The sequence below is a fragment of the Magallana gigas genome, chromosome 7 (assembly GCF_963853765.1).
Source record: "Magallana gigas chromosome 7, xbMagGiga1.1, whole genome shotgun sequence".
Lineage (NCBI taxonomy): Eukaryota > Metazoa > Mollusca > Bivalvia > Ostreida > Ostreidae > Magallana > Magallana gigas.
The window spans coordinates 13,227,949-13,240,998 of record NC_088859.1 but is presented as its reverse complement, the minus strand read 5'-3'; the positions used below and the strand labels follow the sequence as shown (position 1 = coordinate 13,240,998).

General features: G+C 33.7%; 1 protein-coding gene across 16 annotated transcripts in view; it reads right to left on the bottom strand.

Moving 5' to 3' along the window:
• Positions 1–968: 968 nt before the first annotated feature.
• LOC105335111 (single-stranded DNA-binding protein 2) overlaps positions 969–13,050 on the bottom strand; it is a 45,951-nt gene continuing 33,869 nt past the window's right edge. For 4 of the 16 annotated variants that reach the window (XM_011438844.4, XM_011438853.4, XM_011438848.4 and 1 more), the window contains 11 exons: positions 12,915–12,982; positions 12,694–12,779; positions 12,450–12,495; positions 12,281–12,316; positions 11,856–11,907; positions 11,267–11,350; positions 10,311–10,343; positions 9,191–9,261; positions 7,772–7,847; positions 7,282–7,382; positions 969–5,357 (listed from right to left, as the gene is read on the bottom strand). In XM_011438844.4, coding sequence (XP_011437146.1) covers positions 5,250–5,357; positions 7,282–7,382; positions 7,772–7,847; positions 9,191–9,261; positions 10,311–10,343; positions 11,267–11,350; positions 11,856–11,907; positions 12,281–12,316; positions 12,450–12,495; positions 12,694–12,779; positions 12,915–12,982 — 761 coding nt within the window. In that variant the 3' untranslated portion in view covers positions 969–5,249. The remainder of the gene's footprint in view (positions 5,358–7,281; positions 7,383–7,771; positions 7,848–9,190; positions 9,262–10,310; positions 10,344–11,266; positions 11,351–11,855; positions 11,908–12,280; positions 12,317–12,449; positions 12,496–12,693; positions 12,780–12,914; positions 12,983–13,050) is intronic. The other 12 variants (XM_011438849.4, XM_066066257.1, XM_011438858.4 and 9 more) reach the window with 10 other exon arrangements.

Below are 13,050 nucleotides of genomic sequence, written 5' to 3'. Positions count from 1 at the left end.
CTGGCAAGTTATTTGTGTATTCAGTTTGAATTTAATGACTTTTAAGATCTGGAAGAGCAACACCAATTCTGCTATACAGATGTGTTTTCATTTCAAGTGTGATCATTGGAACTGTGTTTTACTGTTTCTACTAACTTTTAATAAATGTAGCACTTGATTTATTCTCCCTGCTGTTGGTCCAGACAAGACCAGATTTGAATTAAATACTTTAAGAGTTATTGCCCTTCAGTTTGCTGTTAAAACTTTTCCATCCTATGTCTGCAGACAAGATGGTACTGTGGTTTCATTAATATTCTTTGGGCATCAAATTTCATTGACTTTTGAGAAAATCAGTTTCAAGGATTAGTATTTATACTCAATTGAAAATTGGTATTTCATGAGTATATTGCATCCTAAGAAACCCTGCACTGTCGGTCTCATTTCCCTTACCTCTTGGGTACAATGTAAGAGAAGCAAGACAGACTGTGGGTTTCCGATGATGTGAATATTGATGAAACCAAAAGGTATGTTGTATTCTTTATCAAATATTCTCATAAAGCTTGCTTTTTTTGTTAAATATAATGGATTTCTTTTCAAGTTTTTTTTTTTCAAAACAAATAAGATTTCTTAAGAGTTCAATCATACCAAATACTGTAAACACGGATTTGATTACATACATTGTTAACATTCCGCATATTAATAAATCTGCAGAAATGATCTCCAAAAGTTTACTGTAGAAATTTGCTCCCTGGATAAACAATGACAATAAATTCTATGCTCTTGCAATTAAAAATTCCCAAATGAAACAGTTTATACTCAGATTTACATTGTAAATCTGCAGAAATTATCTCCAAAAGTTTACAGTAGAAATTGCAATTAAAAATTACCAAATGAAACAGTTTATTCTCAGTTTTATATTGTAAAATTATCCATGTTCACAGTACGCATTCATCCACATTCATAAAAGAATCAACAAAACAAACCCAGAGTTAGAATGTTCTCGCTGATAATTTATTCCATCATTATGGAGCTTCCAGTCAATATTGACTACAGAAGATCTTGTACAATACAGAAACATACAGCCAACATATACTAAACGGACATATGACTAAACAGCAACTATCAATGTCAATCACGGGAGTTAAGTAACCATGGAAACTTGAAGACGGGATTTGATCTCTACGGTAAAAAATAACACAAACAACCTCCACATATTTTTCTGATGAGATTTTTGTTGTCTACATATATATATCATAATGCATGGATATTTATACATGAGATACAATGAGGTTTCCGTGGCTAGTTATCTCCCTTGTTAAAAAAAAAAAAAAAGATGATATTTTAACAACAAAAACATTGATAATTGCGACTACACATCTAGACAGATCACCTGATGTGTGCGGCTGTACAGGAAATAAAAATATATATGTCAAGACCATTTACTTCCATACAGAAAAATGGGATAATGAAGTATTTACAAAATGTCGACAACAACTTTTGTATATTTATATGTGGGAATATATTGCCATGTCATCTCAACTGTTTTTTGATTGCAAACCTTACATCATCCATCTTCACTATCATAGACCATTCACATCATTGCTAGAACGTCAACAATGTTGGGGAAAATCATGAAAAAAAAAGTCTGAAATCATTTAATGTACGATAACATGAGAAAGGGGGAAAAAGCATTGAATGCATATCTATTCCTTAGTTTAAAACAAAATGCACAAGGCAGTATAAAAGATTTTCAGTGTCACAGATCTATACCCATTAACTGGCTCAAAATTGTCAAATATCAACTATGAAAACAAGATTGTATTTTATGAAAAAATTTCAGCATCGATTTTTACTATACTGTGAAGTACAGCGTCAAGATGAAGAGAGAATCTCTTAATTTAAATATTATGAATCACAACCCCGACAATTTTAGAATTACAAAATGGCAAGATTGTGGACAAAAACTGAAATTCTTCCCCAACATTGATCCTATCTTACTTCACCTGAGTCTGGTTTCCTATCAGAAAAAAGGCATCAACAAGGGTTTTGCTCTAAAAATAACAGCATCAGAAAAAAAGGTCTGTCATCTAAGCACGACCCTTTCAATTTGCTTAAGAAACATTCAATAAAATCATAAATAACTTCAAGAAAATACAGAAAAAAAGTGGAAATTCATATAAATTGCGTAAATTTGTTTGCAATTGTCCAGTTGTCTATCAGATCATTCAAAAGTGATAACATAAATAATAGGAAAAACAAAGAACAAGTGTCGAGTCTGTACAAAGAAGGACAAATAAACAAAAAAAATCCTCATGTTGTGAAAACATTTCTCTATTTTAGAGAATGCTTACAAATTCAAATCTCTGTTCATACAAAGAAAACAACTGAAGACAAGACGAGGCTAGCGCCTTGGAGAAAAAAAAATATTGTCTTATTGTCCGAAAAATACGGTAATAATAAGCAGATAGTCTCTGTGGTCATTTACAAGTGTGCTACAGAACGAATTCAATGGAAAATGTTGATAGTAACAAAATCATCCAACAGAGGCATGCTGATCACTAAATGCATTACATGTTCTGAACACAATTTAATTCTTAATGTGTGATGTAACAAATCCATTCTTTGACATTCACATGGTTTTACAAGCATTATCAATAAATTAATATACATGATCGTTGAATATCTCACTAACATCAAACGCAGTCATGGAATTTTTTTTTTATAATACCATACACAACAGAATCGTTTCCTTTTACAGAAATAACAAATGTGCACAATAAATTTGCATTGAAAGATAAATCATATTTGTGAAATTTAGGAACTTAATGTTTCATGACCCTGAAATTTATTCATGAAAGGGGGAAGGAAAAAAAACAAACTTAGCATAAAATGAACCAATTTATAATGTGAATAGATTCACTTATGTAATGAATGTTGCTTTTCATTTCTTTCACAACCTAAATGTAAATTCCCTCCCCTGATAACAAAATAAATTCTCTTTGGTATCAAGGCAAGATACTATAAGTGATGTAGAGCGTTTACCGTATATCATTATTCCATACTATTATGCCTGTGTTCACACAGCGAGATACGAATATATTCAGAATGGCAGAGATGCCTCTGCTACGTGTTACTTCAATATAATCATGTTTCAAAACAAACATATCAACTTACAATCAATTTCATGTTTGGAGATGAAAATTACTTTATACAGTTAATGTTCATGACACATATATATAATATAATATAAAAAAAAAATCATCTGACATAAATTCACTACTTAATAAACAGGAGATTACAGAATGCTTAACACATAAACTTAAGTTTCTCATCAACTTCAGCCATCGATTTAATAAGGAATAAAATTCTCTAAACATCGTCACTCGTTCAGTCACTCGTAAGTTCACAATGTACATGGTACACCTCTCAAACCGTGTCATTGAAATTGCAAATAAGAAGTTTAAAAATATACCTTCTTTGAAATGATTGTAGACCCCTTGCCAAGGTTTACGGTAAAAAAGAGTCATTCATTCTGTACGTATCCAACCATGTATTCGATCTAGGTCACCTATATTCTTCAAACTGTGGATTAAATGCATTACACAAAATCATATCTCTATTAAAGGGGAAAAAAATCTTTCACATGATCATACAATTTTGAGACATATGTGAAAAAAATATGGAAAATGAACAATGACAAATAAATAGAAAAAAAAAGATAACTGTAAACATATATATATATATCTATATCATACTAATTTTAAAATTCCAACAAAAAAAAGAAGAGAAACTGTCTTGACCTCTGAGGTCAAATTCATGGAAATGCAACGATTCAAACACTGCCTGATGTTTTATAAATATAGTTTGTACTATTTCCGAGTTCTTACTATTTTGAAATCAATTAGCCCAGGCTTTAGCTATATATAGTGATGTCAATACTAAAGTGCATATATAGAGACAAAAAGTGGGTGTGTGCTAGGAGTTGTACAGAAATAATCTGATAAGCCAGAGAACAAAGCCACACGAGGGGGTAACGTAATGGTCAACAGAAACACGACGGTCTCGTTTCCTCAACATTTATATTCACGTAGCACTACATCCCTGTTTGTGTAGAAGAAAAAAAACAACCAAGAGGGTTAAAACACATAAAAACACGACATAATGACCAAAATAAGAAACAGAAAATAGATCAATGCATTTTTTCGGCTCCATCTTTGTTAATTTTTTTCTTTCGCCAATATTTATCCTTTTTTTCTTCAATTTTGAAACAATTTCATATTTCTAATATCATGTACAGGTAATTTTTTTCAATCCAATGTTTGGACATGCAGATTAACCAAAAAATAATTAAATATAAATATCAATACTGTAAGAGGCAGAAAAAATGAGTAAATTCTGTTAAATGTTAATACTAAAGCGATAGACAAATTAGCTTCTACTTGTAAAGCTAACAATATAAATTAAAATTGCGGCATTTGTGGCTCAGAGACTATTTCTTGCTCAAACAATCCTGATGTGTCTTTTTGGTCAGTTGTGAAAAAATAAATGTTGTTTCAGTCAAAGACAAGATCAGCACATATAAATAAAAAAAAAAACTGGGCTTGGCCAACCAAAGGAGAGGGGCCACAAATGGGGATTAAATGATAACGAGGTGTTAGGAGAATGGGTGATGATTTTATTACTATGAGCTTTTTCACAACCAAATGTTGTTTTATACTTCTGCTTGTAAAGATAAAAAACAATGAGCTGCACCAAATCAATATTAACTTGTGTAGATGTGTTAAAAGCACCTTTCAAAAATATGTGTAAATGAAGTTTTAACATTTAATAGGTTAAACATGGCAGTTATAACAAAAATGCACACAGAAAAAGATTTGTAAAAGCCACAACTGACAATGAGACATTTCACAAGAATAAGATGTTTAGAAAAACTTATTTTTAATTACCTATTCTATCGTCTTTTGAGATCTAAAGCAACTGGAAATAAAACAATTTTCTAATGCAGAGGGTAGAGGGGTTGGGAGGGGGCCTTCAAAAGGGGCGTACGATTTTTTTTGTTTCCCCAGTCCTTTGGCTTTCCAAAAAAGACCCAGTTTAACATAAAAACAAAGCACCATTTTTAAATAAGAACCATGACCACTTCCATCGAACATGAACATTCTCGCGATGGTCACTCTAGACAGAAAAGTCATATAACTTATAAATAACAAAAAAATTTACAATAAAGACGAGATTTGTTTCTGAACAAAAAAGATGTATGGGATGATATATTATTGTGACATGAAATAATCAGGCTGATCGGTGTCTTTTTCAAACCGCTTAGCTTCCTCGGCCATACATTCTTTTATCTTGAGGATTGCTGCGGATTCGGTTTGGTCCTGCAAAATTACACAATATTAGCGGTCAGTTGCTGCTCGCAAAATCCTGTCAAATTCCCATTACCAACCCCCTGCCCTATATCCATAAAAAATTTTTAGTTGCTGAATTCCATTTAAATTGAAAAATTTCAGACAAAGGAAGAAAGATAGAAAAAATTGTCATGCAATTGAAATTTGGAGTAAGATTTGATCCCTCCCACTATTCCAGAATGAGGCCATTAAAAATATGGTAACAAGAATTTTTTTAGGGGCAATGATTTTGACCCTTCCCAGTGAGCAAGTTATGATTAACAACTGTTTTAATGATGAGTTAATTTCTAACACTTAATAATGAAGTGAATTATGTCAAAGTTTGATGTTAAGAAGTCTATGCCCAAACCTCTATGCTACTGGTCCCTTTTAATCAAGTTTTAGTAAGTCTGTTCACACACCATGTCGGGCCTGATCAACCAACTTTCCCTAAGTACGTTTTCTACTTTGTGTCATGTTGACATGCAATTCAATCTGTTGCTGAGGAAATCTCTTAACTATAGAAGATGATGCAACCCTTAAGGGGGGCAACTCTTACATAGGGACCTAATTTGTAGTTTTGCATTCAATAAAAAGGGTGGATATTTATGTGATGGAATATACTGCAATATATTGCATGAATAGTTTTGCTTTAGCATACATTTATTGCTCTTTTTACTTTCTTTATTTGGTTATAATCAGGTGATGGCATAGCAGCATTAATAATAATTTTTGGCTGGTTGCTTTTTTTGTAACTTGTCAGAAGGAGAAAAATGTTTCAATCTGCTTTTTGAAAAATTGCATTTCATTCACCCATGCTGTGATCAATGGAGTATTATGTGATAAAAAATCATTCCAAGAAATTTTGGCATTCAACTGTAAAGTTGATTCGGCAAAGTGGATATGCAAGATAAAGAGTTGTATGCAGTCAAGACTCGGTGGCAATCACAAATAGCCAAATTGAAACTAATCTTCCCCATTTTGGATTTTTCACTAAACCCCATATTTTGCTCTGTTTTTAAAACTTGAGAAATTACAGGTGATCTTTCCACAAATGATTTATGCATCCATCAAGATTGTTTGATAGTTTGTTCCTGATATATATATATATTGCAAAACACATCACAAAAGATGTACGAAGCAAAAGAAAAAAAAAGTATGCAGTGGATACAGAAAAAAAACGAAGAGGATTAAATTCAAAATTATTCAAGCAAGTCATCACAAAATAAATGAAAGAGTGAAGCATTATAGGCATTCAGAAGACAGCATGCAGAGTGTACCCAACATCCCACGGCAGACAGAGGAGACAGTGGTGAGTGAGTAAGCGGTTACAGAGTGATCAGTACTGTGCGACACTACTCCACGGAGGACAGTAGAAGAATTACAAGACAGCTTTCGTCAGAGACTTGGTCGCAACATTTTATGTTTTTTTTAAAATTTTGTACTGCGTTCAGTTCTCTAGGAATGCCCTATCAGTACACACACACACAAACACGCACACACGCACAACAAATAACCTTTCATCCCTATATGGCTTTTCTTACTAAAGCTCTTTCAGTACAAATGTTAACTATTAACCGATATGGAAGGAAACAAAAAATGAACATTTTTGGATGATTTCAGGGGTGAAAGGTTTTTTGGTGAGAATGACTACTGCTGTTGACTTAAAAATCTGATGTGCACTACGGATTCCCCCTAAATATTATGTTAATATGTTTTTTTTTTCTTCACATGAAAAATGAACAAATGTCACTGTCTTTTTCTCAATTCAGCGAGGCACAGTTTGCCCTTTAGAAGATTTCCATTACAAAGACAGCCAAACAATGACTCTTCCACACAGTTTGGGCAACAGTCACTGTCCTTTGAGCATCTTTCAGAGGTTGATGTACTCCACTCACAAATTCATCTGACTTACGTTATCTTGGTAACTTAAGCCGTCGCCAACATAGCCCGGCATGCTGACCGGCGGCGTTCCTGGGCCGTTTGCTGGGGAATTCTTCATGCCATCTATGTCACCTGGAAATGACAGATGGTCAGATATACCTAACTCATTGATCACCATCTACTTAGGACTTTTTAAATTATTTTTTTTATATCTTGATTTGTGGTACTGAATATAAATATCATACATATTAATAAGTTGTTATACATAATTTCCAAGTTATAAAGGTAATACGTGTACTAAGCATACAGAATATCTAAATAGTACAAGCCAATTCTTGATTAATTTTGACAAAGCGATGAAAAAAGTCTCACCAGTATTCTATCTAAAACATACATATATACACAAAAATAGCCTTAGTTCCTATTGACTTCCATGTCCAATAATGCATTTATATAATAGCAGTGTTTGACCACTTATATCTGGGGGAGTTACAATTTCTCCACCCTTATTAACTACTCACCACCATTCATAACCTGACCCATATCTGGACCCATGCCCATTCCTCCCTCAGGCCCGCCGGACATCCCAGGGAACTGCTGAAATAAATCGCATGCAGACATTATGAACATACATTTAATTGTACACTCATTGTGTATTTTCTCCTATGTTTCTTAAGCAAGCCAATTGTAATTCACATTGTTACAGAAAATGAAACGGATTAAATCTACATGATCAAGTCTTAACCAGTTTATGGATTAGTTGAAACATTTGACAACCTAAGACAAATCACAAACTGCACAGAATAATTATGATGTTGTCGGAATCAAATTCCCATACAAGACAACTTGCCTATTTCTTTTATCTAACGTCCTGAATTACACTGACAATAATTTACTTTTACCTAATATTTATGATTAAATCAATGACCTATTACGATAAAGATGTAAATATAAACAATAAAAGGCAACCTTCAATGATTCAATTGGACTATGTCACTATAAAGATAGCGATCATTGCAAAAAAAAATCCTTAATTTTTTCTGTAATGCAGCTACCTCTACATCCTGCACAAATCACCTAAGATAGCATTTTATCATTTAAATATGTTAATGTTCACGGTTAGGTCATCATTTCAACTGAGTTCTATTAAAACATTAGAAAGTAGCTGGCATGTAAAATATCATGGATAACAAAAATTGATTTAACTTTATAAATTATGATCACAAATTGTGATTAGCTGCCTGTAAACAACTACCTCTTAAATATGCCTTCAGAGATTTCAAACTGATGACCTATCTTATAAGGTATGAAGTTAATAGCAAAAGAATTGATACTTAAATAAACTAGGTTGGCAAGTGCCCTAATGTATCCCTGTAACTACAAACAAATGCCCTGACATGGAGAACTTCTCAACAGAGACCCTGACTTACTCACAAAATTCCCCAACAGGGACTTGGCTTACCCCTTTTACTCCCAACTACGGCCTCGACTTACCTCTTAAATCTCACAACAGGTACCCTTATTTACAGCAAGAACTCCCCAACAGGTGCCCTGACATACCTCTGAACCACAAAACAGGTGCCTTGAATTACAACATGAACTTCCCAACAGGAGCCCCGACTTACCCATTAAAGTCCCCAACTGGTGCCCTGACTTACCCCATTAAAGTCCCCAACAGGTGCCCTGACTTACCCCATGGAAGTCTCTACAGGAACACCAACTTACCCCTGAAAGTCTTTAACAGGTGCCCTGACTTACTGGTACCCTGACTTACCCCATGAAAGTCCCTAACAGGTGCCCTGACCTACCCTGTGAAAGTCCCTAACAGGTGCCCTAGCTGACTTAACTTATGAAACTCCCATAAGCCCTGACATACTCCTAGAATTTCCAACAGGTGCATTAACTTAACCCAGAACTCCCCAACAGGTACCCTGACTTACCCCTGGCATGCCTGGTAATCCTGGACCACCTTTCATCATGCCATACATTCCATCTCCTGAATTTGTAGAATCTGTAAATATATACATGTAGTTTCACATTAAAACTGAAAATTAAAATCAGCGAGGACAATTTTTTGTTTTAATTTATCTATAACACTAAAATGATATCAACACAGTATTGCATATTATTGGTTCATTTTATGCAGTTGCAAAATGCTTTCAAAGTTTCCTTTTCTTTCTTTATATGCAAAGGAGCATTTTAAAGAAAATTTCAATATAGCAGATAATTAATTTGGATATCAATAAAAAATTTGTCCTGTTTTGCAATTAATTAGATTATAAGTGGCATATTGCGTGATATCAATATTATATAAGCTATCTATGCGAGTCCTTGTTGGATGAATACAGATCCTATGTCACTCCTAGGGAACAAGAATCAACTTGTTAAAATATGAATGAACTAAACTTATGACTGTATATTCAAAAAGACTCATGATTCTTAATTTCCTTCCAAAAAATTTTATTTGAACATTTCTGATTGTGGCATGCCATCCATGCAATGTTCCATGCAACCATGCATTTTAATGGTAGATCAAAATTTGACAGAATCAATAGATCAGAATAGAGATCAACAAATTCTCTAACATTTTGTAATGCATAACAACAGATGGTGAAATCTGCAAGAAATGAGTTACAGTACTGCACAATATGTTAAAAGCAAAAGAAAATTCCAACAACTTTGTTATCTCAAACTATTAAAGTTATTCAACCAATTACCACATTGTTTGTAAAATTGTAACGGTGACTCATGCAACCTTTTTGACACGTGTCACAGTGCAAAAGCAGAAAAAAAAGACTCGTTAAGAAAAAAATATGTTCCAAAGTTTTGTGGTATTTGCATCATTTAAAAACAAGATATAAAACAAAATAAAAGAATAATATGAATCAAAACAATTTCCATTTCCTTCTGTATTGCAAAACCCGTAGAATGATTATTTTTTTCCAAATATCACAAAAGCTACTGAGAAGCATTGGAAAGAAGTCAATACATTCATTAATAGCCTGGGTCAACCATGTTTAACCACTGCACAGAAACCGTTTGACTTGGGGTTTCTCTTACCTAAACAAAGCATCTTTTGTGGTTCAACATCATCTGAGTAGCGGAAACAAGAAAGGAGAAAAAACACAGTCAGAGAAATACAGCAGTCTAAGCGTGGCAGGCTAGTTCATCTTGTTAGTCGGACAATAGTATCAAGTTTATGTTCAACACTCTTCATTGTTTATTTTGAAAGAAATATACTCTGATGACACTCAGATCTTTGATGAAAAATATTTTTTCCATGCAGAGATATGCAAGCAGGCTATATAGTTATTTGTTAAAGAATAATCACAAAATCTCAGAGTTTGCATATTGAGTATTGTATTTTTCATCCTTAATCCTTAAATATCCGCAGTTTTGATGATATCTACTGGAACACATATGGACAAATGAGCGATGAGGGATGATGTGCCTTGTGGCTATGAATTTTTGGCAACATAAATTTTTACCAAATTGTTATTAACATAAACAAAAACAAACAACTGAATATAAGAATATTTCAGGGCTAGGTATGCTTTTCATAACATTTTGGAGTTTTAATGATATATTAGGGGTCAAGGTCAAATTGTGATGTCAAGGACAAATTACATCAACAACATTTACTGTCCATGTGCATTATGATGTTACTTGGTTACAAACTAGTGCCAAATGCCCACTGGATATAAAAACCTGGATGTCAGATGCATCAGTATTCTAATCTACATATGCTGCAAGAAGTTTCAAGCATGTACCACATGCTTTCAGAAAAATTTCTTTCTATGTCATTTTGAAAATAGAGCATTTTGAAAAAAAAAAGTAATCTATATCAAACCAAACTGAGTGTTAAGAACAAAACAAGGTGATTTGATATATGATCTTAAATGGATGAAAATGAGGAAAATAATGTTCCTATAAAGCTATGGAAAAAGGCACACTTAAAAAAACCAAAACGTTTGAAAAAAAAAGAAATGGAATTCAGTCTGAAAGCAGTGCAGTACCCGGCATGTTGTCGTTGGGGATGTAGTCACCTGGCCTTGAGCTCATTCGTTGATGGCTGGCAGGAGAAAATGGCCCTTGAGATCCTACAGAGAATTTATAATACACAAATCAACCTCCCTCCTGCCAAAACACGTCCCATCTTTACTCAAATCTTGTTCATACATGTCGATTTTTTCAAAATTTCATGCAAAATATGATTAGATAATTTCTATCTATCTTCCTATACCTCAAATAAACATGCATGTTATTAAAACTCCTACAACTTCGTTGTAAGAGAATAGATAAATGTACGTATTCATTGCAAGAATTGAGCTTCTCAGTGACTTGATGTCTTCATAAACTTCAACCATACAAAATCCAAACTTTGAACTCTCCTTCCGCACATAGAGGGACAATTAACCCGCTTGCATTAACGAAAATGTTCCTTTTTCCAAATACATCATTTATTTCAAAATCAAAATTTACAGAAGGTTTCTCATAAATTTTAAACAATCTTTTTCTTAAAAAAAGGATTTTTTTTTTTGTAATAATGTGAGTGACCTAGGTTTTGTTTGGGGGGTGGGAGGGGGTGGTTATCAGGGGTCATACCTTGTGGACTTGGCATGATGGGAGTTCCAGGGGGCCCTCCTCCTCCAGGTCCCTACAAAGACACAGCAAACACTTAATACCACCTACATAATGTATATTTGTGCAATTTTTTTACTATCAAAACATCTAATGTGGCATCACACAGTATGCATGGCTATTTCCACCAAATTGCACTTGTACAAATTAATTCTTTAAATTTGCCATGAAACAGTTGTTTTTTCCTAGAAAATCCACTGACAATTGTAGTCATTTGGGTGAAAATATGACTGGTGAAAAATTTCCGCTCTAACAGTGATGCTTGTTTTTATAATAATCTTTAAACACCAACGATTTGTAATCTAACAATGGCCGATATAAATTACTGGTATATGTGTTCAAGATGAGAAAACTAAAATGGTTCTCAGTTCTGAGTTTTTGACACTTACATTATAACTTCCTGGTGATGCTGATGAGTAATTTATCTAAAATAGAAAGATATTTGTTAAAAATCATTTCTCTTCACACTGAGCTTTTCAACAAATTTAATTATCAACGTTTTGACAATGAAATTAACATTTCAGTTTACGCGGTCCTTTCTACAACACTTTCACTTACTGATGATGTGGTTGGTGCCCAAGGCCGACTGCCCTGTCCCCCTGACCTGAAATCACACAGAATTTCACATGGAAACATGATAAAGAATTACTGTAAACCAATTTTTTATTCACGATGACCATTTCCCAATTCACTTCTGATAAATTGGTTCGCAAAATCAGTTATCTCCCTTACTCCATTATAAAGAAATTCACCCATTTTATAACTTTAGCTAGAGTTATCTCCCTTTCATCACTGTACTTACATAGACATAGGAGGCATTCCCGGCCCGACAGGACCCATATTATTTGGTGGTGGACCTCGCATACCGCCGTAACTTAATGAATCATACTGAAAACATCAATAAAGCAATTAATGTACACACGCATTGGATATTTCCACCTCTCTAAAGACAAACAATATTTTTTCTGCCAAGTATGTTATCATCATAATTTTATCCATTTATTTTTTTAATAAACTACATACTGGATTCATGGGTCCTGGCATTCTTCCGTGTGGCATCCTAGGCCCCATTGGACCCATACCAGGATGACCTAGTAAAGCAAAGAACACAGCAATAAAGCATTGTATTCACTTGACCTTGGTTTACACATCATTATAG